Source organism: Felis catus, chromosome A2 (assembly GCF_018350175.1).
Source record: "Felis catus isolate Fca126 chromosome A2, F.catus_Fca126_mat1.0, whole genome shotgun sequence".
Taxonomy (NCBI): Eukaryota; Metazoa; Chordata; class Mammalia; order Carnivora; family Felidae; genus Felis; species Felis catus.
The window spans coordinates 2,210,368-2,237,509 of record NC_058369.1 but is presented as its reverse complement, the minus strand read 5'-3'; the positions used below and the strand labels follow the sequence as shown (position 1 = coordinate 2,237,509).

At 47.7% G+C, this 27,142-nt stretch overlaps 1 protein-coding gene across 2 annotated transcripts; it reads left to right on the top strand.

The window, feature by feature from the left end:
• Nucleotides 1-5,742: 5,742 nt before the first annotated feature.
• On the top strand, nucleotides 5,743-26,803 carry LOC101085783 (zinc finger protein 77-like). Of its 2 annotated transcripts, none has more exons than XM_006928244.5 (4): nucleotides 5,743-6,823; nucleotides 13,943-14,069; nucleotides 21,436-21,616; nucleotides 22,024-26,803. In XM_006928244.5, the coding sequence occupies exons 1-4, from the start codon at nucleotides 6,821-6,823 to the stop codon at nucleotides 23,033-23,035; spliced, it is 1,323 nt and encodes a 440-aa protein (XP_006928306.3). In that variant the 5' UTR covers nucleotides 5,743-6,820; the 3' UTR covers nucleotides 23,036-26,803. The 2 variants fall into 2 exon arrangements, with proteins under 2 accessions (XP_006928306.3, XP_044899286.1); XM_045043351.1 differs by lacking the exon at nucleotides 5,743-6,823 and adding an exon at nucleotides 11,440-11,948.
• Nucleotides 26,804-27,142: the final 339 nt, after the last annotated feature.

The following is a 27,142-nucleotide window of genomic DNA, read 5'->3' as shown; positions in this document are numbered from 1 at the left end:
GAAAGAAGAGGGAAACAAAGGCAAAAGATCATGATACAAAATGTAGAGAACTCAGTGACTTATTAAAAAGGACTGACGTCTGAATCATCTGAGTCCCAGAAGATGAAGAGAGAGAAAAAGGGGCAGAAGGTTTATGTGAGCAATGTTTATGTAAGAAAACGTTCTAATCTGGGGAAGGACACAGATACTAAAATCCAAGAAGCACAGAGAACTCATTTGGTTCAACAAAAACCGGCCAGCACCGAGGCATATCATGGTCAAACTCACAAAATACACAGACAAGGAAAGAATTATGAAAGCAGCAAGGGGGAAAAAAGTCCTTAACTTATAAGGGAAGACAGATCAGGTTCACAGTAGTCCTATCCACAGAAACTTGGCAGGCCAGAAAGGGGCAGCAAGATATATTCAACATACTGAATTGGAAAAATAAGCAGCCAAGAATTCTTTTTCCAGCAAGGAGAAGGAGAGATTCAAAATAGAAGGAGAGATAAAGAGTTTTCCGGACAGAAACTAAAGGAGTTCATAACCACCAAACCAGACCTCCAAAAAACAAAACTCATCTATATGCTGCTTAGACTCATTTTAGACCTAAAGATACCTGCAGATAAAAAGTAAGTGGATGGAGAACCATCTATCATGCTAATGGTCATCAAAAGAAAGCTGGAATAGCTATGCTTATATCAGACAAACTAGATTTTAAAATGAAGACTGTAACAAAAGATGAAGAAAGGTGTCATATCATAATTAAGGGGTCTACCCACCAAGATGATCTAACAATTGTAAATATTTATGCCCCCAACGTGAAGCACCCAAATATATAAATCAATTAATCACAAACATAAAGAAACTCATTGATTATAATACCATAATAGTAGGGGACTTCAACACCCCAATTACAGCAATTGACAGAGTATCGAAGAAGAAAATCAACGGCTTTGAATGACACACTGGATCAGATGGACTTAACGGATATATTCAGAACATTTCATCCTAAAACAGCAGAATTCACATTCTTCTTGAGTGCACATGGAACATTCTCCAGAATAGATCCATACTGGGACACAAATCAGCCCTCAACAAGTACAAAAAGATCGAGATCATACCATGCATGTTTTCAGACCACAGTGCTAGGAAACTCAAAATCAACCACGATAAACAATTTGGAAAGACCATGAATATTTGGAGATAAAAAAAAAAATCATACTGAAGAATGAATGGGTTAATCAAGAAATTAAAGAGGAAACTAAAAAGTACATGGAAGCCAATGAAAATGAAAACACAACAGCCCCAAACCTCTGGGATGTAGCAAAGGCGGTCGTAAGAGGGAAGTATATAGTAACCCAGGCCTTCCTAAACAAGGAAGAAAGGTCTCAAATACACAACCTAACCTTACACCTAAAAGAGCTGGGAAAAGAACAGCAAATAGACCCCCAAACCAGCAGACAAAGGGAAATAATAAAAAATTAGAGCAGAAGTCAATGATACCTATAAAAACAAAACCAAACCAAACAAAAAAACAGTAGAACAGATCAATGAAACCAGGAGCTGGTTCTTTGAAAGACTTAACAAAATTGATAAACCCCTAGTCAGATTGATTAAAAAGAAAAGAGGAAGGACCCAAATAAATAAAATCACGAATAAAAGAGGAGAGATCACAACCAACACAGCAGAAATACAAACAATAGTAAGAGAATATGATGAACAATTATATGCCAACAAATTGGGCAATCTGGAAGAAATGGACAGAGTCTTAGAAACATATAACCTACCAAAACTGAAACAGGAAGAAATAGAAAATTTGAACAGACCCATAACCAGTAAAGAAATTAAATCAGTAATCAAAAACCCTTTGGGGCGCCTGGATGGCTCAGTCGGTTAAATGTCCGACTTCGGCTCAGGTCATGATCTCATGGTTCGTGAGTTCGAGCCCCGCATTGGGCTCTGTGCTGACAGCTCAGAACCTGGAGCCTGCTTCAAATTCTGTGTCTCCCTCTCTCCCTGCTCCTCCCCCGCTCATGCTCTGTCTGTCCTTCAAAAATAAAAAAAAAAAACATAAAAAAAAATTAACAAAAAAAAAACACAAAAAACCCTTCAACAAACAAGAGTGGAGGGCCAGATGGCTTTCCAGGGCAATTCTACCACTCTTAAGGAGAGTTAACAACACCTGTTCTTTTGAAGATGTTTCAAAAAAAAAAAAAAAAAAAGAAAGAAAAAGAAAAAAAAAAAAAGAAAAAAAAGAAATGGGAGGAAAAGTTCCAAACTCATTCTACAAGGCCAGCATTACCTTGATTCCAGAACCAGATAAAGACTCCACTAAAAACGAGAACCACAGACCAATTTCTCTGATGAACATGGATGCAAAAATCCTCAACAAGATACTAGCCAACCGGATCCAACAATACATTAAGAAAATTATTCACCATGACCCTGTGGGATTTATACCTGGGTTGCAGGGCTGGTTCAATATCCACAAAACAATCAATGTGATACATCACATTAATAAAAGAAAGATAAGAACCACAGGATACTCTCAATAGATGCTGAAAAAGCATTTGACAAAATACAGCATCCTTTCTTGATAAAATCCCTCAAGAAAGTAGGCATAGAAGGATTATACCTCAAGATCATAAAGGCCACATGCGAAAGACCCACAGCTAATATCATCCTCAATGGGGAAAAACTGAGAGTTTTCTCCCTAAGGTCAGGAACATGACAAGGATGTCCACTCTCACCACTATTATTCAACATAGTGTTGGAAGTCCTAGCCTTAGCAATCAGACAACACAAAGAAATGGAAGGCATCCAAATCAGCAAGGAGGAAGTCAAACTTTCACTGTTTGCAGAAGACATGATACTCTATGTGGAAAACCCAAAAGACTCCAGCAAAACACTGCTAGAAGTGATACATGAGGTCAGCAAAGTTGCAGGACATAAAATCAATGTGCAGAAATTGTTTGCATTTCTACACACTAATAATGCAGCAACAGAAAGAGAAATCAAGGAATTGATCCCATTTACAATTGCACCAAAACCCATGAAATACCTAGGAGTAAACCTAACCAAAGAGGTGAAAAATCTATATACTGAAAACTCTAGAAAGCTTATGAAATAGGGGTACCTGGGTGGCTTAGTAGGTTAAGGGTCTGAGTTTGGCTCAGGTCATGATCTCATGGTTTGTGAGTTCAGTTGCCACATCAGGCTCTCTGCTCTCAGCACAGAGCCTGCTTTGGATCCTCTGTTTCCCTCTTTCTCTGCCCCTCCCATGCTCATCCTCTCTCAAAAATAAACGAACGTTAAAAACAAAAAAAAAGTTTATGAAAGAAATCGGAAGAAGACACAAAACAACTGAAAAACATTCCATGCTGATGGATTGGAAAACTATTGTTAAAATGTCAGTACCTACCCAAAGCAATCTACATATTCAGTGCAATCCCTATCAACATAGCACCAGCATTCTTCGCAGAGCTAAATCCTAAAATTTGTACGGAAACTGGAAAGACCCCAAATAGCCAGAGCAATCCTGAAAAAGAAAACCAATGCTGGAGGCATCGCAATCCCGCTCTTCAATCTGTATCACAAAGCTGTAATCATCAAGACAGTATGATACTGGCACAAGAACAGACACGCAGATCAATAGAACAGAATAGAGAACGCAGAAATGGACCCAGAAACGTATGGCCAACTAATCTTTGACAAAGCAGGAAAGAATATCCAGTGGAATAAAGACAGTCTCTTCAGCAAGTGGTGCTGGGAAAACTGGACAGCGACAGGCAGAAGAATGAACCTGGACCACTTTCTTACACCATTCACAAAAATAAACTCAAAATGGATCAAAGACCTAAACATAAGCCAGGAAGCCATCAAATCAAGGAGAAAGCAGGCAAAACCTCTTTGACCTTGGACACAGCAACTTCTTACTCAACACGGCTCTGGAGGCAAGGGAAACAAAAGCAAAATTGAACTACTGGGACCTCATCAAAATAAAAAGCTTCTGCACAGCGAAGGAAACAATCAGCAAAACTAAAAGGCAACTGACAGAATGGGAGAAGTTATTTGCAAATGAAATATCAGATAAAGGGTTAGTATCCCAAATCTATAAAGAAATTATCAAACTCAACACCCAAAAAAGAAATAATCCAGGGAAGAAATGGGCAAAAAACATGAGTAGACACTTCCAAGGAAGACATTTAGATGGCCAACCAACACATGAAAAAATGCTCAACATCACTCATCAACAGGGAAATACAAATCAAAACCACAAAGAGATACCACCTCACACCTGTCAGAATGGTGAAAATAAACATCTCAGGCAACAACAGATACTAGCAAGGATGTGGAGAAAGAGGAACTCTTTTGCGCTGCTGGTGGGAATGCAAACTGGTGCGGTGACTCTGGAAAACATATGGAGGTTCCTCAAAAGATTAAAAATAGAACTACCCTATGACCCAGCGATTGCACCTACTACATATTTATCTAAAAGATACAGGAGTGCTGGTTCAAAGGAGCACATGCACCCCGATTTATTATAGCAGCACTATCAACAATAGCCAAAGTATGGAAAGATCCCAAATGTCCATCGACTGATGAATGGATAAAAAAGATACACACACACACACACACACACACACACACACACACACACACATACACTGGAATATTACTTGGAGATCAAAAATACTGAAATCTTGCCATTTGCAACAATGTGGATGGAACTAGAGTGTATTAGGCTAAGCGAAATAAGTCAGAGAAAGACAAATACATGATTTCACTCATATATGGAATTTAAGATACAAAACAGATTAACATAAAGGAAGGGAAGCAAAAATAAGATAAAAACAGAAGGAGGCAAACCTTAAGAGACTCTGAATTACAGAGGAGAAACAGGGTTGTTGCGTTGGGGGAAGGCTAAGGGGTGAGGGGCAGTAATGAGGACACTTGTTGGGATGAACTCTAGGTGTTATATGTAAGTGATTAATCACTAAATTCTATTCCTGTAATTATCATTACACTGTATGTTAACTAATTGGGATTTAAATTTAAAAAAGAGAAAATAGCCTATGTGAAAGAGACCAGACTCACATGTACACGTACTCATATATAAAATGCAGAGTAGACAAATCCATAGAGACATAAACTATGTTGTGACCAGGAGACATGGTTTCATGGCTGTTTTGAACTTTAAATCTGTTTGAAAAAATGGAGCTGTAATTCACATACCATAGCTCACACTTTTTTTAAGATTTATTTTTATTTAGTTTTATTTATTAAAATTTATTTGTGTTTTTATTTGAGAGAGAGAGTGCTAGGAAGAGGCAGAGAGAGGGAGGGAGAATCCCAAGCAGGCACCATGCCATTGGCAGGGAGCCCAACTGGGAGTACCAGCGGGATTAGGGGTGCAAACCCATGAACCCACAAACGGTGAGATCAGGACCTGAGCCCAAACCAAGAGTTAGATGCTTAATGGACTGAGCCACCCATGCTCCCGGTGCTCACACGTTTAAGAGTAAAACTCAGTGCTCTGTTTTTTGAATTTTTTTTTTTCAACGTTTATTTATTTTTGGGACAGAGAGAGACAGAGCATGAACGGGGGAGGGGCAGAGAGAGAGGGAGACACAGAATTGGAAACAGGCTCCAGGCTCTGAGCCATCAGCCCGGAGCCCGACGCGGGGCTCGAACTCACGGAGCGCGAGATCGTGACCTGGCTGAAGTCGGACGCTTAACCGACTGCGCCACCCAGGCGCCCCAGTGCTCTGTTTTTTGAATGGTCACAGAGCTGTGCCACATCAGTGCACTATGCACAAAAGGGAAATAGAGCCTTTTACATTCCACATTCACAGGAACTGACTACAAACTGCGATGATTTTCCTTGCAGAATATAACGCACACCTGAGTACTATAACATGTCACACCTGTGGCTGTGTCCTGCTGGGGCCCGGGGGTCCCATGTCCCACGGAGGCTGAGAGCACGGGCATGTTTGGTTGACCTGGGGACAGAGAAGTGGGAGCGGGGCCTTGCGGTGTCAGGAGTCAGGTCAAAACGCTGGGAGACCTTATCTTCTGTTCCGTGACATCACTGGTCATTGAACTGTTCTTAAACGGGGGACAGGGGCACCTTCACCTCGCCCGCGTGTCGACCACAGACACAACCGTCACCAGGCCCTTCTGCTCTGTCTCGTTCCGATCCGGCGCGGGACTGGGCAGGCTCCGCGGAGAAACCGAGTCAGATTCCCGGGACAAAGGAAGAGGCAGGCGGGTCAGCGGGCCAGGAGGGCGTTCGGCCGGAGCCGACCTCAGGGCGGGCGGATCAGACACGTGTGTACCGCCGGCCCGTCACTCAGGGCGTAGGAGGCGGGGCCTGGGGGATCTGCCCAATCTGGCGCCACAGGGGCGGTGCCGGGACCACCCTCCAATCAGAACGTGAAGGGCCTCAGGCTGCCCTATCACAGTGCGGCAGTGCGGTGTCTCGGAGAATTGTCCAATCGAGGTGGTGGGGAGTTATCTTCGGAACAGCATCCAATCGGATCGCATTGCCTGAAGCAACGCCCAATCCGTGCTTGGGGGCGCATAGCGCGGTGCATTTATATTACCGGGTCCGGAAACACTCCAATCAGGCCCTGGTGGGTGGGGGATGGGGTGATGCCATCCCGCTCGGTGAGTGTGAGCTCTGAGTCGTGGCTGCTGGTGTGCGCTTGTCCCGCGCTCACCCAGTTTTCCGGTCCGCTAGCTCCTCGGTTGGAGGAGGGGCACGTGAGGGCCGCGGAGTCGCCGGGTCGCGGGATCAAGAGGAGGACGCCCGGAGAGCTCCGTGTGCGGCCGCGAGATGGTGAGTGGCCGGTCCCTGGCCCGGGACGCGGAGGGGCTGGTTCCAACCGGCCTGAACCGGTTTGTAGCGACCGCGGACCCCTATTTCCCTGTTCCCCGCGAGTTCTCTCCCGAGTTTCCCCTGCGGGCCTTCGGATGGGATCCCGGCGTTCTCTCCCATCCTCGCGTGTGGGTCTCATAGTCTCTACCCGAATCTGCGCCGTGGACCGCGGTCCTAACCCTAGATCGGCCATGGGCCTCGGGGTGAGGTTCCTTTGTCCTATCCCCTCTCCTCGTGGGGTCCCGGGGGTCCCGTCCAGAGATCTGTGGGCCGCGGGGTGGGGTTCCGGCGTCCTATCCCCTCTCCTCGTGTGCGTTCCGCAGGTCCTGACCCAAGTCTCTGTCTCTGGCCATGGGGTGGGGTCCCCGTGTCCCGTCACAATCACGGGTTTCCATGTGACCACCCGAGTCCTGGCTGGGGGAAGGAGGCGGGGACCACCACGTGCGGGGGCAGTAAAACCTGGGAATCGGAGTCCGGGAACTCACGATGGACCTGAGAGATAAACCCAAATTCGAGCTTGTCGAGGACACTTTGTTACAAAGGAGTTCCAACAGGGACCAGGTCCCGTCTCAGAGATCCTCGGATCCTCAGAGATTCAGCCTCTCCAGTGAAACAGAACCGGCGCCTGGCAGTTCTGCAAGAGGGGGATGGGCAAGAAGGCCCAGTGTCAGGATCCCACCCCTGCGGTGGAGGAAGGCCTCATTGGCTCAGGTCCCCCGGGCCTCGTTCCTCAGCTCAGTGGATGTTCAGCGTGTGGGCCACCCACAGCCAGGGGCCTGTGGGGAGGACAGTGGCCTGGGTAAAGCTTGGGTAGGAAAGGGGCAGTGGTGGACAGTTGGTCAAACCAGGTTCAAAGGAAAAATCCAAACTGAGTAAGGAGAGACGTGTATTGACAAAAATGATCGCAAAGGTGGGGAGGGGACTGTTGCACTAGGGGCAGGGGCCCTGCAGGGGGGAAGGACTGTTGCACTAGGGGCAGAGGCTGTGCAGGGGGCTAGGGAGGCTGTGGCACTAAGGTCAGGTCGGTGGGGGTGGGGGGCTGTTGCATTAGGGGCAAGGGCTGTGCAGGAGGGCGGGGGGCTACATCGACAGGGAGGACACTGTGAGCCTAAGACCAGCGAGTATCTCAAGAGTCGTGTAGAAGGGAGGAGAGGAGGAAAGAAACCAGGCGTGAGCAGGTGTGGTGCTGACGTTGCGGTTCCCTGAGGCCAGCCTGACCCCTGTCCCCCAGGAGGGGCTGTGTGTGGCTCAGGCTGAGAGCAAGCCCACGTTCAGGGGTCTGGAGGAAGGAGAGAAGCCAAAGCAAAGCGGGACCAGCCAGCATTTTGTACCCCTTGGTCATGGGGACAAGCAGCTGAGCTGATCGCAGATGAGGCACAAAGTGTGGGTGTGGGGGGTCTGCGCGTGGCCCTGTCGTGGGTGAGCCAGGGGGACTTCCTGTCAGTCTTCTCCTGCTCTGACGAGGGAGGGGCCCTCGTGCGGCCTGCTGTTTTCCAGACCCCGACAGGGTGGGGGAGGGAGTGCCTTTCCCTTCCACTGAGGTTTTCCTGGGAGCACAGGGCTCAGGTAGACGTCTCCATGTCACCTGTCACCTGTGAGCAGGACCTGTCACCCTGTCCAGCTCAGCACGGATGGCTCTGTCCTCTGCCAGCCAAGCGTTGAGCAGGTGTAAAATGCCCGAGTTCTTTCTGCCTCCTTTCTTCCCCTTCAGGGCAGAGGGTAGTAAGTGTGTCAGGTCGTTCCTGTCCCTGCTGACTTGGGTTACTCTGGCCTTTATCCAGAGAGCGTCCCCTGGGGAAAAGTGTCTCAGGACAGAACTGTCCTTCTCCATTAGGGTTGGGGGGGGGGTCTGCAGAGGGCTCCACACCTTCATGCCAGGTGGGTGGAGTCATGGATCAGAGGATTCATCCAAATGCTGGTGACAGTTCCATGCAGGTCCAGAGTTGCAAAACTGTGATCCTGACCCACTTCTGGTTAATTGATGGTGGTCTGAGATACACAGAAATCCCTTGAACTGGGTTGTGTTCAGTTGTGACTTATGATTTGCTATCATGAGGCTAAAGTTAACAAGCACCTGTTCTCTGAAATGGATAAACAGTTTCCATTTATTTAAAACCAGAGGGTGCCCTAGAACTTCCTTTCTTTCATCTCCAGCGCACGTAGAAGCAGTGATTCTGCACGTTTTCCGTCACATGCTGGGAGGGGGTCTTTGTGTCATTCGGATGACCCAGGGTGCTCGCAGCTCAAAGCAAAGACCCAGGTCTCAAGTTCCTGCTTGTCTTGTGGCTTCATGTCTCTAAGTGTAAATGTATCGCCATTTTTACATGATGGGGAAAATTGCATATTGTAGATTGAGGGTAAGTTAAAATTTACTAAGTGATGGGGATGCAGCGTGTGAATCAGCCATCAGTGCTGGGTCCTGTCACTTGCGGCAGTGGGAGTTGCCCGCTTTATGTTGTCCCGCTCGAGGGCGTGACACGGATCTCCTGGAGGTCAGGATCTCCTGGATGTCACACATTGGTTTATCTGATTCCCCCGGGGCTGAGCATTTCTCACATGTGGAGTTCCCTCTTCTGTGGAAACGTTTCCAGCGTGTTGTCACCTGTAACTCACGGGTCTGCTTCCTGATGATCTGTTTCCTTCACATCCTGTGGACATTTGTCTGTTTCATTTCTACGTGTTGTGTTTTGTCCAGGTCAGGGTGTGTCATTTCTCTGTGCTGCCTGCGTGGATGGACCTGTCACATTTCCCTTTTTTTTAAGGTTATTTATTTATTTTGAGAACGAAAGAGCACGAGGGAAGGAGGGGCAGGGAGAGAGGGAATCCCAAGCGGGCCTAGCACAGAGCCCGACGCCGGGCTCCATCTCAACCCTGAGATCATGATCTGAGCTGAAATCTTGAGTTGGACGCTTAACAGGTGAGCCACCGAGGCACCCCCTGCACATTTTCAGCAGACTTGAACTTCCTCATCTCTTCCTGTGCAGACAACCTTCTTTTGTTCTGTGAGAAAACTCCTCCTTCACTCAGGTCATAATCACACGCGCTGGAACTTTCTGTGTGTTCCACTTGTTTCCATGACGGTTAAATCCACAGGTCTTGGTTACTGTCCATGAAGTGGACGAGGGAAAGGATTCCTTTTTTTTTTTTTTTTTTAATGTTTGTTTAATTTTTTGAGAGACAGAGAGTGTGTGAGCAAGGGAGGGGCAGAGAGAGGGAGACACAGAATCCGAAGCAGGCTCCAGGCTCTGAGCTGTCGGCACAGAGCCCGACGCGGGGCTCGAACCCACGAACTGCAAGATCATGACCTGAGCCGAAATCGGAGGCTTAGCTGACTGAGCCACCCAGGCTCCCTAGGATTCCTTTTACCCCTTAGATAACCAGCCTTCCCTGGCCCCATGTGTCCACGTGTCCCCATCTCTGCTGATGCCCTGTGGCACCCGCTGAGCGTATACCCACTTGCTAGAGTCAGGGGCGCCTGTCTGTGCATTTCTTTGTCAATCAGGCTGTTTATCCCTCTGTCTGTTACTGCCTCGTGTTCTAGTTACTGGTAAGTTGTAAATTGAAACTGTCACTTACTTTACCCCCAAAACTGAGTTTGTTCCGGAACAGCAGGGAATTAATTCTGAACGTGTAAGATACACAGGACCACAGGCAGTTACTAGAACAGAGGGGAGGGACGCTCTCCTAGAGAGGCCAGCAGGGGCCGGGATGGAAACACGGGATGCGGAAGAACCTAGAGCTGGAAGCACAGTGGCTCCCCGCTGGCAGGGCGGGGGTGGCGAGGCGGCGTCCCAGCCGAGGCAGGCTGGGCTTGCAGGGTGCCGGGCTTGCGGCTGGGGCCCCCGGTGAGGACGGGGCAGGACGCGAGGGCGCCCCCTGCCGGCCCCCCACTCCGTCCCTAAGGAGCTTTCCGTGGGCGAATCTCTCCATTTCCTCTGTTTGACCTCCGTGTTTCCTCGGAAGCATCTGCGAGCGAGAGGCGGGTTTGCTGTATTTAGTGGGTTTGTCCCTCAGCGCCAGGAAGGACGTCTCCCGCTTGGCGTGTCTCGTGTTGGGGGGAAGGAGCAGAGCAGTGGAAACCAGTCGAGGCCACACCTGAGTGACGGGGACGGTTCGGAGGGAGATGCCGTCAGACACTTGTCATCTAGGCCGGGTGCATCAGCAGTGTCAGCCTTGCAGAGCGTGTACTTGTATGAATCACACGATTCACCGGCAATAAAATACGAAAGAAAAGTAGCATAACTCTATGGATTGTTCTAATCGGGGACCCCGGGTCTGAAGGCAGCCCACTGAAATGTTTATTGGCACTTATTCCAACCCCGGGGAGAAAGTTCTCCCTGTGGAGGCAGACCCAGAGTCCTGCTTGCCTCCCAGAAGTATTGTTCTTGGGGTGTCTGGGTGGCTCAGTTGGTTGATGATGTGACTCTTGATTTCAGGGCAGGTCATGTTCTCATGGTTCGTGGGTTCAAGCCCCGGGTTGGGCTCTGTGCTGACAGTGCAGAGCCTGCTTGGGATTCTCTCTCTCTCCCTCTCTCTGCCTCTCCCCTGCTCCTGGTCGCTCTCTCTCTCTCTCTCTCAAAACAAAAACAAAAACAAAAAAACAAAGCAAAACAGAAGTCAGTTATTTTTCCAGGAACAAGTGGGTGTATCTGGGTATCACAGAGAATTACAATTTGGGACACGTAAGCCCCAGGAAAACCACAGGCAAGTCTGAAGAAGAAAGGGAGGAACAAAGGGAGGAACGCTCTTTTCTAGAAGAGAAGGGGGCGTTGGGAGGGGCTGTGCCAAGCTAGAAGTCCATTGGAGCAAACTGGGGTTTCCATGTGTAGTGGCTTCTCATTGGCTGGACTGTGGTCGTCTCTCATTGGCTGAGATGTGACTCTCTCACTGGCTGAGCCCTGGCTCTCTCTCATTGGCTGAGCCGTGGTTGTCTCACATTGGCTGGATTGTGACTGTCTCATTGGCTGGGTTGTGACTGACTCTCATTGGCTGTGCTGTAACCGGCTCTCATTGGCTGGGCTGTTGCCACCCGAGGAAATAGTCTTCCTTCCTCTTGCATGAGCAGTGATACATTACGGGTGTGCAGGTGCGTCTCTGCGTGTTGTGTCTGCCCTTGGCCCTGAGCGGCAGGTTGGGGAGCTTCCCCTGTGGACTTCTGACTGCACTCCAGTCGTGTCGCCTTTACTCAGCCTGGAAGAGGTGCCCGGCTCCTGGGTGGTTTTCATCGCTGGCGATCGGGAGTCGTGCCGCGGAGAGCAGAGCGCGTGCGCACGCGTGTGTGTGATGGCGCTCGTCCTCCCGGGTCTGGGGCAGGTGGATACGAGGAGCGGACCTGCCGTGCTGGGCGGGAACTCCACGTTGCTCATGCTGGGGGTCCACCAGACTCTTCCAAAGCGGCCGCCCCCGCTTACATCCGCAGCAGGATAAATGAAGGCGAATGCGCCCTGCTCACGGCCTCGCCGGCGCTTCCTGGGGCGTCTTTATAGCCAGTGTGGTGGGTGCGAAGGGGCCTCTGCTGGTAGTTCGAGGTGCGTGTCCCTCGTGACGAATGTCTAGCATCTTTTCATCGACCCACTGGCCATTTGCATATGTTCTTTGGAGAAGTGTCTGGGTGCGCAAATGTTAGGTGTGGGCTTTTCCCCGCCGCCCCTTTTCGGGATGAGGGAGTTCCTTTCTGTTCCTAGTTGGCTGAGTATTTTTGTCAAGAGAGGGTGGTGGGTTCAAGGAGATACCTTTTCTGTGTGTAAGTGATCATGGGGTTTTTGTTTCTCTTCTGTTCATGAAGTTTATGACTGCTATTTTCTTGCTGAACCAACCATTTTATTCCCAGATAAATCCCGCTTGGTCACGTTGTAGAATCCATTTTATATATGACTGGTTTTGGTATCACCATAAACTGGCCTCATAGAGTAGGTTGGAAGTGTCTGTGCACAATTAAATTTTGTGGATGGACCCCAGATGATGGTGACATCGAGCATCATTTCATGTGCTTGTTGGCCATTTGTGTATCTTCCTGGGGAAACGTGTACTCGCGTTCTTTGTCCGTTATTTGGTTGTATTATTTGTCTTTATACTGGCTTTTTTATTGTTGTTACATGAGTTTTTAAAAACCTGTTTAGATCACAAACCTCGTATCAGCTGTGTGACTAGCAAACCCACATTGTAGCCCCAGACGAAGGGGTGTTGCCTTTGTTGTAACTGATGTAGCTGGGTTCTGTGTCCTTAGGTTTTGGGGACGTGTCTTTTGTTTTGCAACTTCTGATTATTTTTATCATAGTTGTTTGCTATTTCAATGATGCAGTGTCCTCTGATTTTGCTGAGAAGATATTATGTGTTTTTTTTTCCCCTCTCTTTTAAAGTCACCTCTTGCCCTTTTAGTATCAATCTCTCAGGGAACTTTTCTTTCTGGTGCCCTTTTGCTTGAATTCTGGGTACTGGGTTATATATTTCAGAGGCCCTGCTGACTTCTGAGTTTCTTCAGGAACCAGAACTTGTCTTACACACCAGGTGTGCCAGGCGCCTGGGCCCTGGCCTGTGTCCGTGCCCAGAGCCCACCTAATCCGGGGAAAGGGTCGTGTCTGCCTGTCGGAAGAGAGGGGACGCCACCAGGCTTCTTGCCCTTGTTCCTTCCAGGGCGAGAGCTGCTCCCATCAAGCAGCCCTGGAATCTGAGTGTCCACAGCATCCTGACATTCTGGTTCCAGTTCTTGGGGCTGACGAGGCATAATCGTCTTAGAGCAAGCCAAGCGTGTGTCCTCCGATTTGTGTGCTGTCCGAGTGAATATCTCACTTTTCAGTCTGTACAGAACTGGTCTGCTCAGATGTGTCTCAGTAGAAATAAGCCAGTAAATTGGGTGTGTGCAAGTCTGTGGCAGCTCTTGTCCTCACCCTCTGCTTCAAGTCCCAGCCCTTCCCGTCACTGCGCAGTGCAGTGGGTCTGCCTGGGTGCTGTCACTCCCTACCCACGTGTGACTCATGGTCCTAGGAATGGAGTGCAGCTCCCCGCCTGTCACCCTTTATCCTCCCCCACACGTAGGTGATGATGGAGCTTTGCTGCAATAGAGTGTGTGGTATGTTTCAGGACTCTGTGGTCTTCGTGGATGTGGCTGTGAACTTCACCCCGGAAGAGTGGGCTTTGCTGGATAGCAGTCAGAGGAACCTCTACAGAGATGTGATGCTGGAGACCTGTAAGAACCTGGCCTCAGTGGGTAAGGACGGCTCCATCCCTTCCCTAGTCTTGACGCAACAAATGTTTCTTACAATTGTCTGATTTTGCTGGGGCCGAGGAATGGGAGTACGTTGGAGGAGGGGTAGACATGGTCTGAGCCTTCATGGAACCTACGTAGAGTCACATAGCTTTTCCACGAGAAAAGTTTTATGTGTTAACTTGCTCTATTCATCTTGATTAAGGTCTGAGACTCCCTAATTTAATAAACGTGAATGCGGTCTCTGGTGAGTGCTGTTTTGTGGTTTTTACTCCGGTGGAAGTTACACGGTGGCGAGTACACATTGGACACCTTAATATTGCTGCACTTAAATCCTCACTTAACGAGGAGGGAAGGCGGCAGAGTAGGGGACCCTGAACTCACCGCGTTCCCCGGACACTCTGAGGCAATAGGAACGTGTACTCCCACTAACTCTGCGATGCCTTGAAGACTGGCGGAACAGGTCTTTCGAAGCTAACATGAAGGCTACATGGATAAGGGTAGGCAGGGGGGAGATGTGGTTGGAAACCAAACCCCCAGTGTGGCTGTCCACAAGTGGGCAGGACATCCCAGTTACCGAGAAGCTGGGGAATCAGTCCCCACACCGTGCACCCCTGGCCCGGGGGACTACAGTGGAGAGACCAGGACCCATAACACCTGCCTTTGAAAATCAATGAGCCTTAAGTTTTAGGGGTGAAACCTCACAAGGGCTTCACTCTAGGCTGTATCGTTTGGCAGAAGGTCCGGCATAGGGGCAGCCTTTTGAAAATCGCCTTAGTTGTATGTGATAGAGATTTATCGATTAATTTTAGGACACGCACTGGAGGCTCAGGGAACTTCCTCCAGGAACAGACGTGTAGGCAGGTGTGATTTCCCTTGCCCCCCTTCACCCTAGATGGTCAGGTGCTTGTGGGAGCCAGTTCTGATGCTCTGCGTCTATGCTGCCAACACCAGTTGCCACACGACAGCATCCCCCCAGAGGACCCCCACCGCCCCCAGGATACAAAATCAATGTACAGAAATCTGTCGCATTCCTCTAGACTAATAATGAAGCGGCAGAAGGTTAAATTAATGAAGAATCTCCTCTTACAATTGCACCAAAACCAATACAATATCTAGGAATAAGCTCAACCAAAGAGGTGAAAGAACTGTATTCCAAAGAGGGTAAAACACCAATGAAGGAATTTCAAGACAACACAAAGAAATGGAAAGACTGTAGTACCCCAAGCAATGTAGAGATTTCATGCAATCCCTGTCAAAATTCCAACAGCATTTTTCACACAGGTAGCACCGAAATGCTAAAATTTGTATGGAACTACAGAAGACTTCAAAAGCCGAAGCAATCTTGAGAAAGGAACACGAAACTGGGGGTATTCCAGTTCCAAATTTTGAGTTCTATTACAAAACGGTAGTAATTAAAACAGGATGATACTGGTACAAAAATAGAAACAGAGATCAGTTGAGTGGAACGGAAAACCTAGAAATAAGCTCACAATTATATGGTCGACTAACCTTTTTTTTTTTTTTTTAAGTTTATTTATCTTGAGAGAGCGCGAGAGTGAGTGCAGGGGAGGGGCAGAGAGAGAGGGAGAGAGAGATCCCAAGCAGGGTCTGCACTGTCAGCAAGGAGCCTGATGCAGGGGTTGAACTCACCAACTATGAGGTCATGACCTGAGCCAAAATCAAGAATCAGATGCTTAACTGACTAAGCCACTCTGGCACCTCGTCAATTAATCTTTGACAAAGGAGGAAAGAACACACAGTGGGAAAAGTATAGTCTCTTCAACAAATGGCACTGGGAAAACCGGACAGCCACGTGCAGAATGAAACCGGACCACATTCTTCACCAGACACAAAAATAAACTCAAAGTGGATTAACGACCTAAATTTGAAACCTGAAACCATAAAACTTCCTGAAGGGACTGGAGGCAGTTCTCTCAGACATTGGCTATGGCAACATTTTTCTGGATCTGCCTCCTAAGGCCAAGAAAATAAAAACAAAAATAAACTATTGCAACTGCATCCAAATGGAAAGCTTCTGCACGGTGAAGGCAACAAGCAAGAAAAGTAAAAGGCAGTCTCCAGGATGGGAGATCACACATCCTATAATGGGTTAGTGTCCAAAATATATAAAGAACTGAAACAATGCAGTACCCCACAAGAAGCAATCTAATAAAAAACGGTCAGGATGGCTCAGGTTGTTGGGCATCTGACTCTTGATTTTGGCTCAGGTCACGGTCTCACGGTTCGTGGGATCGATTCCCACCTTGGGCCCTGTGCTGATAGCAAGGAGCCTGTTTGGGATTCTCCTCTCTCTGCTCCTCCCCCATTCATGCTGTCTCATTCTCTGTCTCTCAAAATAAATACATATTTTTAAATACATATATACATATTTTTAAAAATAAGTTTTTTGATTAAAAATTTTTTTTAAATTTTTTAATTTTTAATATTTTAATTTTTTAAACTTACTTAAATTTATTTTTTAACTTTTTATTTTTAAATAAAAATTTTTATTTTTGTGAGAGAGAGAGAGCGTGAGCGGGGAGGGGCAGAGAGAAAGACAGAATCTGAAGCAGGCTCCAGGCTCCGTGCTGTCAGTACAGAGCCCAACGTGGGGCTCTAACTCACCGTGAGCTCATGACCTGAGCTGAAGTTGGAAGCTTAACCGACTGAGCAACTCAGGTGCCCCTATTTTTTTTTTTATGTTTATTTATTTTTGAGAGAGAGAGAGAGAGAGAGAGAGAGAGAGAGACAGTGCATGAGTGGCAGATGGGCAAAGAGAGAGAGGGAATCTGCAAGAGTCTCCAGCCTCCAAGCTGTCAACACAGAGCCCAATACAGGGCTCGAACCCACAGACCATGAGATCATGACCTGAGCCAAAGTGGGAGCTCAACCAACTGAGCCACCCAGGTGCCCCAATAAATAAACAATTTTTAAAAATGGGTAGAAGACACGAAGAGACACTTCTTCAAAGAAGACATCCAGATGACCAACAGGCACGTGAAAGGGACTCGGCATCACTCCTCATCAGGGAAATGCAAATCAAAACTATAAAGACCTATCCCCTAACACCTGTCAGCATGTCTGAAAGAGAAAACACGAAAACAAGTGTTGGTGAGGATGTGGGGGGAAAGGAACCCTCGTGCAGTGTTGGTGGGAATGCAAACTGGTGCAGCCATTGTGGAAAACTGCGTGGAGATTCCTCAAAGAATTAAAAATAGAACTGCCCTATGATCCAGGAATCGCGCTTCTGGATATTTACCCCCAAAACACACACACACACACACACACACACACACAAACCACTAATTCAGAGGGATACACGCACCCCTGTGTTTATTGCAGCATTAGCTACAATTGCCAGACTATGGAAGCAGCCCTAGTGTCCATCACTAGATGAATGGATAAAGAAGCAATGGTGCATATACAAATGGAGTATTGCCCAGCCACAAAAAAGAATGAAATCTTGCCATTTGCAACAACATGGATGGCGCTAGACAGATTACACTAAATGAAATAAGTCAGAGAAAGACAAATACCAAATGATCTCACTTATATGTGGAATCCATGAAACAAAAGCAAACGAGCAAAGGGAAAAAATGAGGGTGAGACAAACCAAGAAACAGACTCTTAACTATAGAGAACAGAACAGACTGGTGGTTACAAGAGGGGAGGTGGGGGGGCATGGGGGATGTAGGGGATGGGGATTAAAGAGTACCCTTATGATGGAAAAAAAAGAAATTGAAGATGATACAAAAAGTTGAAAGATACAGTATTCTCATGGATTGGAAGGATTAATATTGTTAAAGTCCGTACTACAAAAAGCACCCTACAAATTTAGTGTACCTACCAACCTACCAATAAATAGTATTTTTTCAAAGAACCAGAGCAAAATATCCTAAAATTTGTATGGAACCCGAAAAGCCCCCAAATAGCCAGAACAGTTTTAGGAAAGTGTAACAAAGCTGATGATATGATAATCCCAGATTTGAAAATATACTGCAAAACTGTAGTAATCAAAACAGTATGGTATGGCACAAAAACAGACGTAGATGAAGGGAACAGGATAGAGATCCCCAAAAGAAAGCCACGCTTATATTGTCCAAATATCTACAACCAAGCAGGTCAGACTATACGACGTGGAAAAGACTGTGTTCAGTAAATGGTGTTGGAGAAAGCTGGACAGCGACCCCCAAAAGAATGAAACGGTGCAGAGAAAGGGGAACCCTCCTGCACTGTTGGTGGGAATGCAAACTGGTGCGGCCACTCTGGAAAAAAGTCTGGAGGTTGCTCAAAACACTAAAGATGGAACTACCCTACAACTCAGCGACTGCACTACTAGGTATTTACGCAAAGGATTCAAAAATACAGATTTGAAGGGGTACACACACCCTGATGTGTATAGCAGCATTATTTATCATAACCAAGCTATGGAAGCAGCCCAGATGTCCATCGACTGATGAATGGATAAATCAGATGTGGTTTATATACACAACGGAATATCCCTCAGCCACCAAAGATGATGAAATCTTGTCATTTGCAACTACATGGATGGAACTGGAGTGTATTAAGCTAAGCGAGATAAGACGGACAGAGGAAGACAAATACCATATGATAGGAGTCATATGTGGAATTTAAGAAACAAAACAGATGAACATATGGGAAGGGGGAAACAAACAATAAGAGACTCTTAACGATAGAGAACAAGCCAAGGGTTGATGGAGGGAGGTGGGCGGGGGATGGGCTAGATGGGTGATGGGATAGCACCAGGGGTTGTATATAAGTGATAAATGATGGCTTCCACTCCTGAAACCAATATAATGCATATTTACTAACAAATTCAAGTGAAGACTTGAAGGGGCGCCTGGGTGGCTCAGTCAGTTCAGCATCCGACTCTTGGTTTCAGTTTGTGATTTCACAGTTCGTGAGTTCAAGCCCCGAGCTGGTATTCTCTGTCCCTCTCTTTCTGGCCCACCCCCACTCATACTCACTCTCAAAATAAATAAACTAAAACAACAAAACGGGGCCACTTTCTTACAGCTTACACAAAAGTAAACGATATGGGTTAAATACCTAAACGTAAGACTTGAAAGTATATACCTCTTGAAAGAAAACAGAGACAGTAAACTGTAAGGACATTAGCCTTAGTGATATTTTTGTGGACTTGTCCCTCAGGGAAGGGTAAAAAAAAAAAAAAAAAAAAAAACCCACACTTAAACAATTGGGACTATGTCAAACTGAAAAGCTTTTGCAGTGAGGCAACTATCAACATGATGGAAAGGCAACCCTTTGTTTATGAGAAGGGGAGAAGATATTTGCAAATGATATTTCCAATAAAAGGTCTGTATCTAAAACATAAATAATTCCTACAACTCAACACCCCAAAAAAATTGATTATTAAATGGGCAGAGGAACTCAACAACAGACATTTTCCTGAAGAAGATATTGAGATGGCCAATAGACATTCAAAAAGCTGTTCAGTATCACTAATCCTCAGGGAAATGCAAATCAAAACCACAATGCGATATCATCTCAGAGAAGATAGATTGGTTAGTATCAAAAAGACAGGAAATAGCAAGTATTGGTGAGGTTGTGGAGACCAGGAAACCCGTCGTTGTTGGTGTGAAGGTAAACTGGTGCAGCCATGTTGGAAAACCGTATGGAGCCTCCACAAAAAACTAAACCACAAGTACCATATGGTCCATAATTCCACTTCTGGGTAGTTGACCACAGGGGAAAAAAACTAACACGCAAAGATATGTGCGCCCCCACGTTCACTGTGGCACTAGTTATGGTATTTAAGATGTGGAAGCAACCCAGGAGTCCATCGACAGGTGAATGGATAGGGAAGATGTGGTGTCTACATACAAGGGGCATCACTCAGCCGTATAAAATGGATGAAGTCTTGCCATTTATGACCACGTGGATGGACTACAGGGTGTCATTCCAAGTAAATAAGACGGAAAGACAAACACCGTGTTGTAACTTAACACGTGGGATCTAAACAACAAAATGGAGGCACAGACAACAAAAAATAGAAACAGGTGTAAAAACAGGAGATCCACATGGTGTTTGTGAGGTTGGAAGGGGCTGGAGGGATGGGTGAATGGATGAAGGGGATTGAGAAGTACAGAGTTGAGCTTATGAAATAAAGAAGTCTTGGGAGCGAAGAGTGCCACACAGGGAATACGGGCAGTAATATTGTAGTTTGTATAGTGCCCAGTGGTAATTTCACTTATCGTGGTGAGCATTTTGTAATGTAGAGAACTGTCCTATCACTATGTTGTACCCCTGACACTAATATTATAGGTCAATATGGTTCCCTCTCCACCCCCCAAAAAAGCCCAGGGGCTCCTGGCTGGCTCAGTCAGAAGAGCATGTGATTCTTGATGTCAGGGTCATGAGTTTGAGCCCCACGTGGGGTGTACAGGTTAGTAAACAAAAACAAAAGCCCGCACTTACCCATCATCAATGACCCTGAAGACGAAAGTCAGGCCCATCTTCCAGATCGCTTGTGGTCCTTCAAATCCTCCCTGGTGAGAGCTCTTCTCAGGGGCAGGACAGCAGCCACACACACACCATCTAATCTCCTAGCAGCAGCTGGGGCAGTGCAGACAGGCTCCACCGAGGGCCTATGTGCCTTCAGAACAGGCCAACCCTCGGTTGGACCAGGTTCTGGAGAAGGGATTGGCGTTTGGACACATCCATTAGAAACATGACTCGGGGGCGCCTGGGTGGCTCAGTCGGTTAAGCATCTGACTCTCGGTTTTGACCCAGGCCGTGATCTCATGGATTGTGGGATTGAATGCTGTGTCGGGCTCCAGGCTGACAGTGCGGAGCCCGCTCGGGATTCTCTCTGTCCCTCTCTCTCTGCCGCTCACCTGCTCGTGCTCTCCCTCTCTCTAAAAATAACTAAACTTAATAAAAAGAAACATGATGCAGTCTGTTTGAGAAGGGTGGTGTTTGTCACTTACCTGGCTTCCCTGTTGGACTTTTCATCCATCCTTATGCACATGGTGAGCCTTTCTGTAGTTTTCTTACAGAGGTAGTGTGTCGATGTGTGTATCTTGCCCAGTTCCTTCCTATTTTGTTTTTCTAAAAATACTGATCTCTGCATTAGTCTCCATCTATATTGAAGTATTTCTGAGTGAACAAGTTGCCATTTGATAGTTTTCCTATCATTCCCAAAGTCCCAGACAGATTACCAGGGTCCTCAGAATTTTTTCTTGGTCACCTGACCTTTCTTCCTGATGAACTTCATTTACATTTGAGATCAGTATATGAATGGAAGTCTACATTTGGTCTGTTTTCTTTCTTTTATCCACTAATTCTTTTCCAGCAAACTAAATTTTGCTACCAAATGTTGCAGATTATTGCATTCGAGTTAATACCAGTGGATCAAGTCCTCAGTGGGATGTTTTGGAGGATGAACCATCTCATGAAGAAAAAATAGTAAGATTTGCAAGAAATGATTCCTGGTCTGTTTTTGGAGAAAATCAGACGTTTCGTAGCAGAGGAGATTACCTGCAAACCCAGGAAAGGCGTTTGAGGTGAGTGACACTTGCAGGGAGGAGGGGGAGGGGGGATGTTGGCAGATTGTGAGACTAACTTGAAATTAAAGAACAGCTGAAAACCTAGTGCAACAATTGTGTAATTGATGGGAAAAATGCATTCTACGTATTGATCATCTGAAGCCCCATTCAGTTGGAAACCACGGTCAGGGAAAACTACGTAAGAAGCCCTGAATGTTATGACTCTATTTGAGTCTTCAGCCAGACCGGTAAGCTTGTACTACTTTGTAAGCATGGAGACAGTGCCACAAACGTACCCATTCATTGACAGTGGCCATTGTGCAGTCCCAGCACTGATGAGCGAACATCGATAATAGATCATTAATGAATAAAGAGATCGCTTCTAATCACTAGTCCCTAACCGTGTGCCTTCCCGTTTTGAACAGAAGTCCTTTTGTGGAGAGTGTCTGTGAACGTATCGAAGGAGATCAACGCGGAGGCACCCTGAACCCGATTACAAGTCTTACCGCGCACCAGGGGTATCCCACCGGAGGCAAACCCTGTCAATGCGCTAAGTGTAGAGAAGCCCTCACAAGTGGTTTTTTCCTAGGGAACCTGCGGAGATTTCACCCAGGACTCAAACCTAGTCCCTGTGAGGAATGTGGGCTGGCCTGTAGCTGTGTCGCGAGCCTCAGCACTCAGGTGGACGCAGGCCTTGTAGAGAAACCCTACGAAGGTCAGGACGCCGGGAGAGCATCGGAGACGTACGCGAAGAGTCTCAGTAGTAAAATATCTCTAGAGTGCAAGAAATGTGGAAAAGCTTTCATTTGCACGTCTTCCTTTCAGGGTCACGTGCGAGGTTCCTGTGGACAGAGTGTCCATGCGTGTGGCGTGTGTGGGAATGCCTTTATGTTTCACTCCCGTCTCACGTGTCACGTGAGAACTCACGCCGGGGAGAGGCCCAGTGATTGCATAGACTATGGGAAGGTTTACAGCTGCCTCTCTTACGCTCAAGGTCACTCCAGTAATCAACCTGGGGAAAGAGTTTTTCAGTGTGGGCTCTGTGGGAAAGCCTTCACTCGTCGGACCTACCTTCAAAGTCACGTGAGAACGCATACCGGGGGAAAACCCTACAAATGTCAGGAGTGTGGAAAAGCCTTCACTCGTCGGGCCTACCTTCAGAGTCATCTGAGAAAGCACAGTGGAGTGAAATCTTTCAAGTGCCAGCAGTGTGGAAAAGCCTTCTATTCGTCCTCGTACCTTCAGATACATGCACGGATACATACCGGGGAGAGACCCTGCGTGTGTCAGCATTGTGGGAAAACGTTCAGATACCCCGCAAACCTGCGAGCTCACGTGAGGACACACACCGGGGAGAGGCCCTACGAATGTAAGGAGTGTGGAAAAACCTTCAGTCGTGTCTCCTCCTTTCGAAGGCACGGGAAAACCCACAGTTGAGTCAAACATCTGAAAGTACGGAGTGTCGTTCCTAATCCGTTCTATTGTTCTTCATTCCTTCGATACGGAACAACGCACGCTGGGGAGAGACGCTTGCGAGTAGTGTGGGAGAGCTTTCAGGCAGCTCCAGCATTTGCAAAGTCATTTGAGATACAGTTGCGTGAAACCCTAGGAGAGTAAAGAGTGTGGGAAAGCGTAGCGGGTTTACTCCTTCCTTGGAGGACGCACGGTGGGGAGAGACCCTTTGAAGGTCAGCACTGTGGGAAGACGTTCAGGCGTCACGGCTCCCGTCAAGAACACGTGAGGCTGCACAGTGGACGGTGAGCCGGTGAATCTGAGGACTCTGGTGGGGCCTTCCAGTGCCCCGGAGACCTGCGGGAGCGTGTGACGACTCACACCGGGCACTGTGGGAGAGCCCCCAGTCGTCCCTCCTCCCACCGAGGACACGTGTGAAGGAAAACACGGCGAAGTGTAGCCTGAGAACGGAGGGACCGTGGAAAAGCCTTCGGGCATCCCAGGAACCTGTGAGCACGCACACACTGGGGACTAGCCCTGAGCACAGCACCTGTGGCAAAGCCTGCATTCTCCCCCAATAGTCATATTTAAAACATGAGCAAACACCACGGAGAGAAATCTTCTCGATGGGAAAAGTGTCGGAAAAGCTTGGAAGGATCGTAGGTCACGTATTTTGTCCACGGCAGGTCAGGCAGCCCCGGCATCTTCTAATTGTTGTAAATATGGATTTGTCTTTGCAAATGCCTCTTCCTTACAGGGATCCCAAGTGCGTTAATTCCAGCGCATGCCTAAGAAGCATCCCACTGTGTCCTTCTCACCTGTAGGGCATTATTTTGTTATCTCAGATCCGAAAACCGCATACAGTTATGGCAAACGTGTCTCCACGACGATGTCTTCTGGACCCAGGGCTGATCAGTGGTCTGTACGTGTATCTCGTCCTCTGGTGCAGAGACCGGAACTCCCCGACTCCGCCCTGCCCCTCCTTGCGGTCTTTATTATTGAAAGTTGTGTCTCCACGTGTGCTGTTGCTGCCGTGTGCCCACCTGTGTTCCCCATGGACGTTAGTAAACGCGCAAGGATACTGGAGATACTGGAGGAGGACAGTCTCCTCTGATCGTGTTCATGGTTTGACCTCCGCTCATCGCCCTTGATCTCGGTTGTTCATCAGTCATGACCCATTGAGTTACGAAGAGAAACTCTGTTGGGGGTGCCTGGGTGGCTCAGTGGGTTAAGCGCCCCACTCTTGATTTTGGCTCTCAGGTCATGAGCTTGCGGTTCGTGGGATTGAGCCCCGTGTCAGGCTCTGCGCTGACAGCTCTCTCTCTCTCTCTCTCTCTCTCTCTCTCTCTCTCTCAAAGTAAATACATACACTTAAAAAAAAAAAAAAAAGAAGAGAAACCTTGTGGCTTGAAGTGGAAAGCTAGTGTCCGGCTGGTTCTGCTGGGTTTCGTCGTGAGCCTTGTGAGGCGGGAGGCCGTATGTCCCAGAGTCCTCCTCTGTGCGGCTCTGAGAGGAAGGCCCTGAGCAGAGAAGCTGTGTGGGGCTTGGAGAGCAGCGGTGAGGAACCGTGATTCTCCATCCTTCCGTGACACCAGGGGACAGACGCATGGGGACCCAGTGGGCCTGAGTCACGGCGTGTTGTCCTGGCTTCTGGTCTGCCGTCTGGAACAGCCCCCGTGTAGGAAAAGTTTGACGTTAGTTCTTGTTAGCATGTTCCAGAGACTTCCACGAGCTGTCCCGTGACAGATCGTCTTGGCTTCCCGGTCCCCACGGATCCTTGCGTTGCCCTGTGACTCTTTGTGTCCGTGAGGCCGTCTCTTCAGGCTGTCGTGCTTAGCGAGCTCTCTTATCCTGTGACCCCTTCATCTCCATACTTTTCTTAAAAATGTTCATTTTACTTTTTTTTTTTTTTGAGAGAGAGAGTGAGCGGTGGAGGGGCAGAGAGAGGGAGACAGAACCCCAAGGGGGCTCCTCACTGTCAGCACAGAGCCCGACTTCAGGGCTCGATCTCACGAACCGTGAAGTCATGACCTGAATCGAAATTGAGAGTTGGACGCTTCACCAACTGAGCCACCCAGACGCCCCTCCATGCTTTTCCTCGTACGTGATTTCTGTGGTGAGCATCTCGGTAGGTCTGTGTCCTGCCTCCCTCAGACCAAAGGCTGTAGCCACAGATGCAGGAAACCTCTGTCCCTGGTTGCATTGCGGAGAGGCTGTGCTGACCCTGCCTGTCTTCTTTCTGGATGTTTCCGTGATTGGAATTAGCACCTGTGAGTGTATTTGGCAGTTTGTGGGAGTTTTCCTCTATAGCTGGCCGCTGTCTTTTTAAAAAAAAATTTTTTTTCAACGTTTATTTATTTTGGGGACAGAGAGAGACAGAGCATGAACGGGGGAGGGGCAGAGAGAGAGGGAGACACAGAATCGGAAACAGGCTCCAGGCTCTGAGCCATCAGCCCAGAGCCTGACGCGGGGCTCGAACTCCCGGACCGCGAGATCGTGACCTGGCTGAAGTCGGAGGCTTAACCGACTGCGCCACCCAGGCGCCCCCAGCTGGCCGCTGTCTTAAGAGAGAAACCCAGTATGCTTACTGACTCTTGTTACACGTGATTTCCCAGTGTTTAATTCTGTTGTTTTTAATACGTGGTTCAAAACACTGTAGTTTTTGTGAAACAATCGCCCCCCCCCCATTATTTCTTAGAAAGCATCTTACCTGGGTTTTCCAATCTTTTACATCTTTATAAGTGTTTTCTGATTCGTTACCCGAGATTTTATGTTCAAATGTGACCTGCTGGGGAAGTGACTCATTTTTGGAGTGTGTCATTTTTTCCATACTTATTCAGAAGCAATAGTACTAAATACTGTTTATCTTAAAAGTAAAACTGAACAGTTCCTTCGCCAGGAAAAATGTTTATCTGTCCTTAGCAGTTCAGCAGAGGAACGCTTCAGCAAGGGTATAGACGTGTCTGGCGAACAAAGGAGAGGCATGCTCTTTTGTAGAGGAGGGGGGGGTTCTAGGAGGGGCTGGTATAACAGCGCATTGTCGTGAAGCGGGCGTTCAAGTGGAGTGTATTTTCACGGGCTGGGCTGTGACGGTCTGCCACTGGCGAGGCCATTCATGGCAGAGGAGGAAACCTTTCTGCCTCCTGGTGGGACAGTAAAGCAGTAGCTGAAGGCGTATCGAATCCGAGGGTGTCTTTCCTTCGGCGTGTGTAGTTGACAGTCAGCGCTGGGTCATGAGACCTCCCCAAGATCGTTCTTCAAGGGCATTTCTGACCAAGAGACCGGCTTTCCGTTGTTCGTGGTTTTGTCCCTCAGTGCTGGGGACGATGTGTCTTGGTTCTGTGTCTCACGTGAGCGAGGGAAGGTGCACAGCGGTGGAAACCAGATAGGGCCCCACGAAGGAAAGCTGGGCGGAGAAACTCTCCAGCACTTCTCACCTCGCCTGTATTTATCCAGCTGATAAGCATCGGAGGGGCGGCCGGCTGGCTCGGTCAGTAGAGCACACAGCTCTTGACCTCAGGGTTGTGAGTTCAAGCCCCACGTTGGGTGTAGCGATTACTTAAAAACAAAATCTGAAGAGACAGAGAGAGAGATGGTAAGTATGGGGAATCATCTAATTATTAGGTACATCATTTCCACAAAAGTTTGACAGGCAACAATATAGAAACCTTAGAATAAATATACAAAACTAGCTTAGCTTGGCAATTCTACATTATGTGAATAATATTCTTTTTTTAATAATTGTTTCTCTAATTTTGTTTGAATTTTTATTTTTATTTTTGAGAGAGAGACAGAGTGCCAGTGGGGGAGGGGCAGAGAGAGAGGGAGACACAGAATCCGAAGCAGGCTCCAGGCTCCGAGCTGTCGGCACAGAACCCGACATGTGGCTCGAACCCATGGACTGTGAGATCATGACCTTAGCCAAAGACAGGCTCCCAACCGACTGAGCTACCCAGGCGCCTCAAAATGATTATTTGTTTTTGAGAGAAAGTGTGAGCAGGGGAGGGGCAGAGAGAGGGAGAGCGAGAATCCCAAGCAGGCTCTGTCCTGTCAGCACAGAGCCCAATGCTGGGATTGATCCCACAAACCATG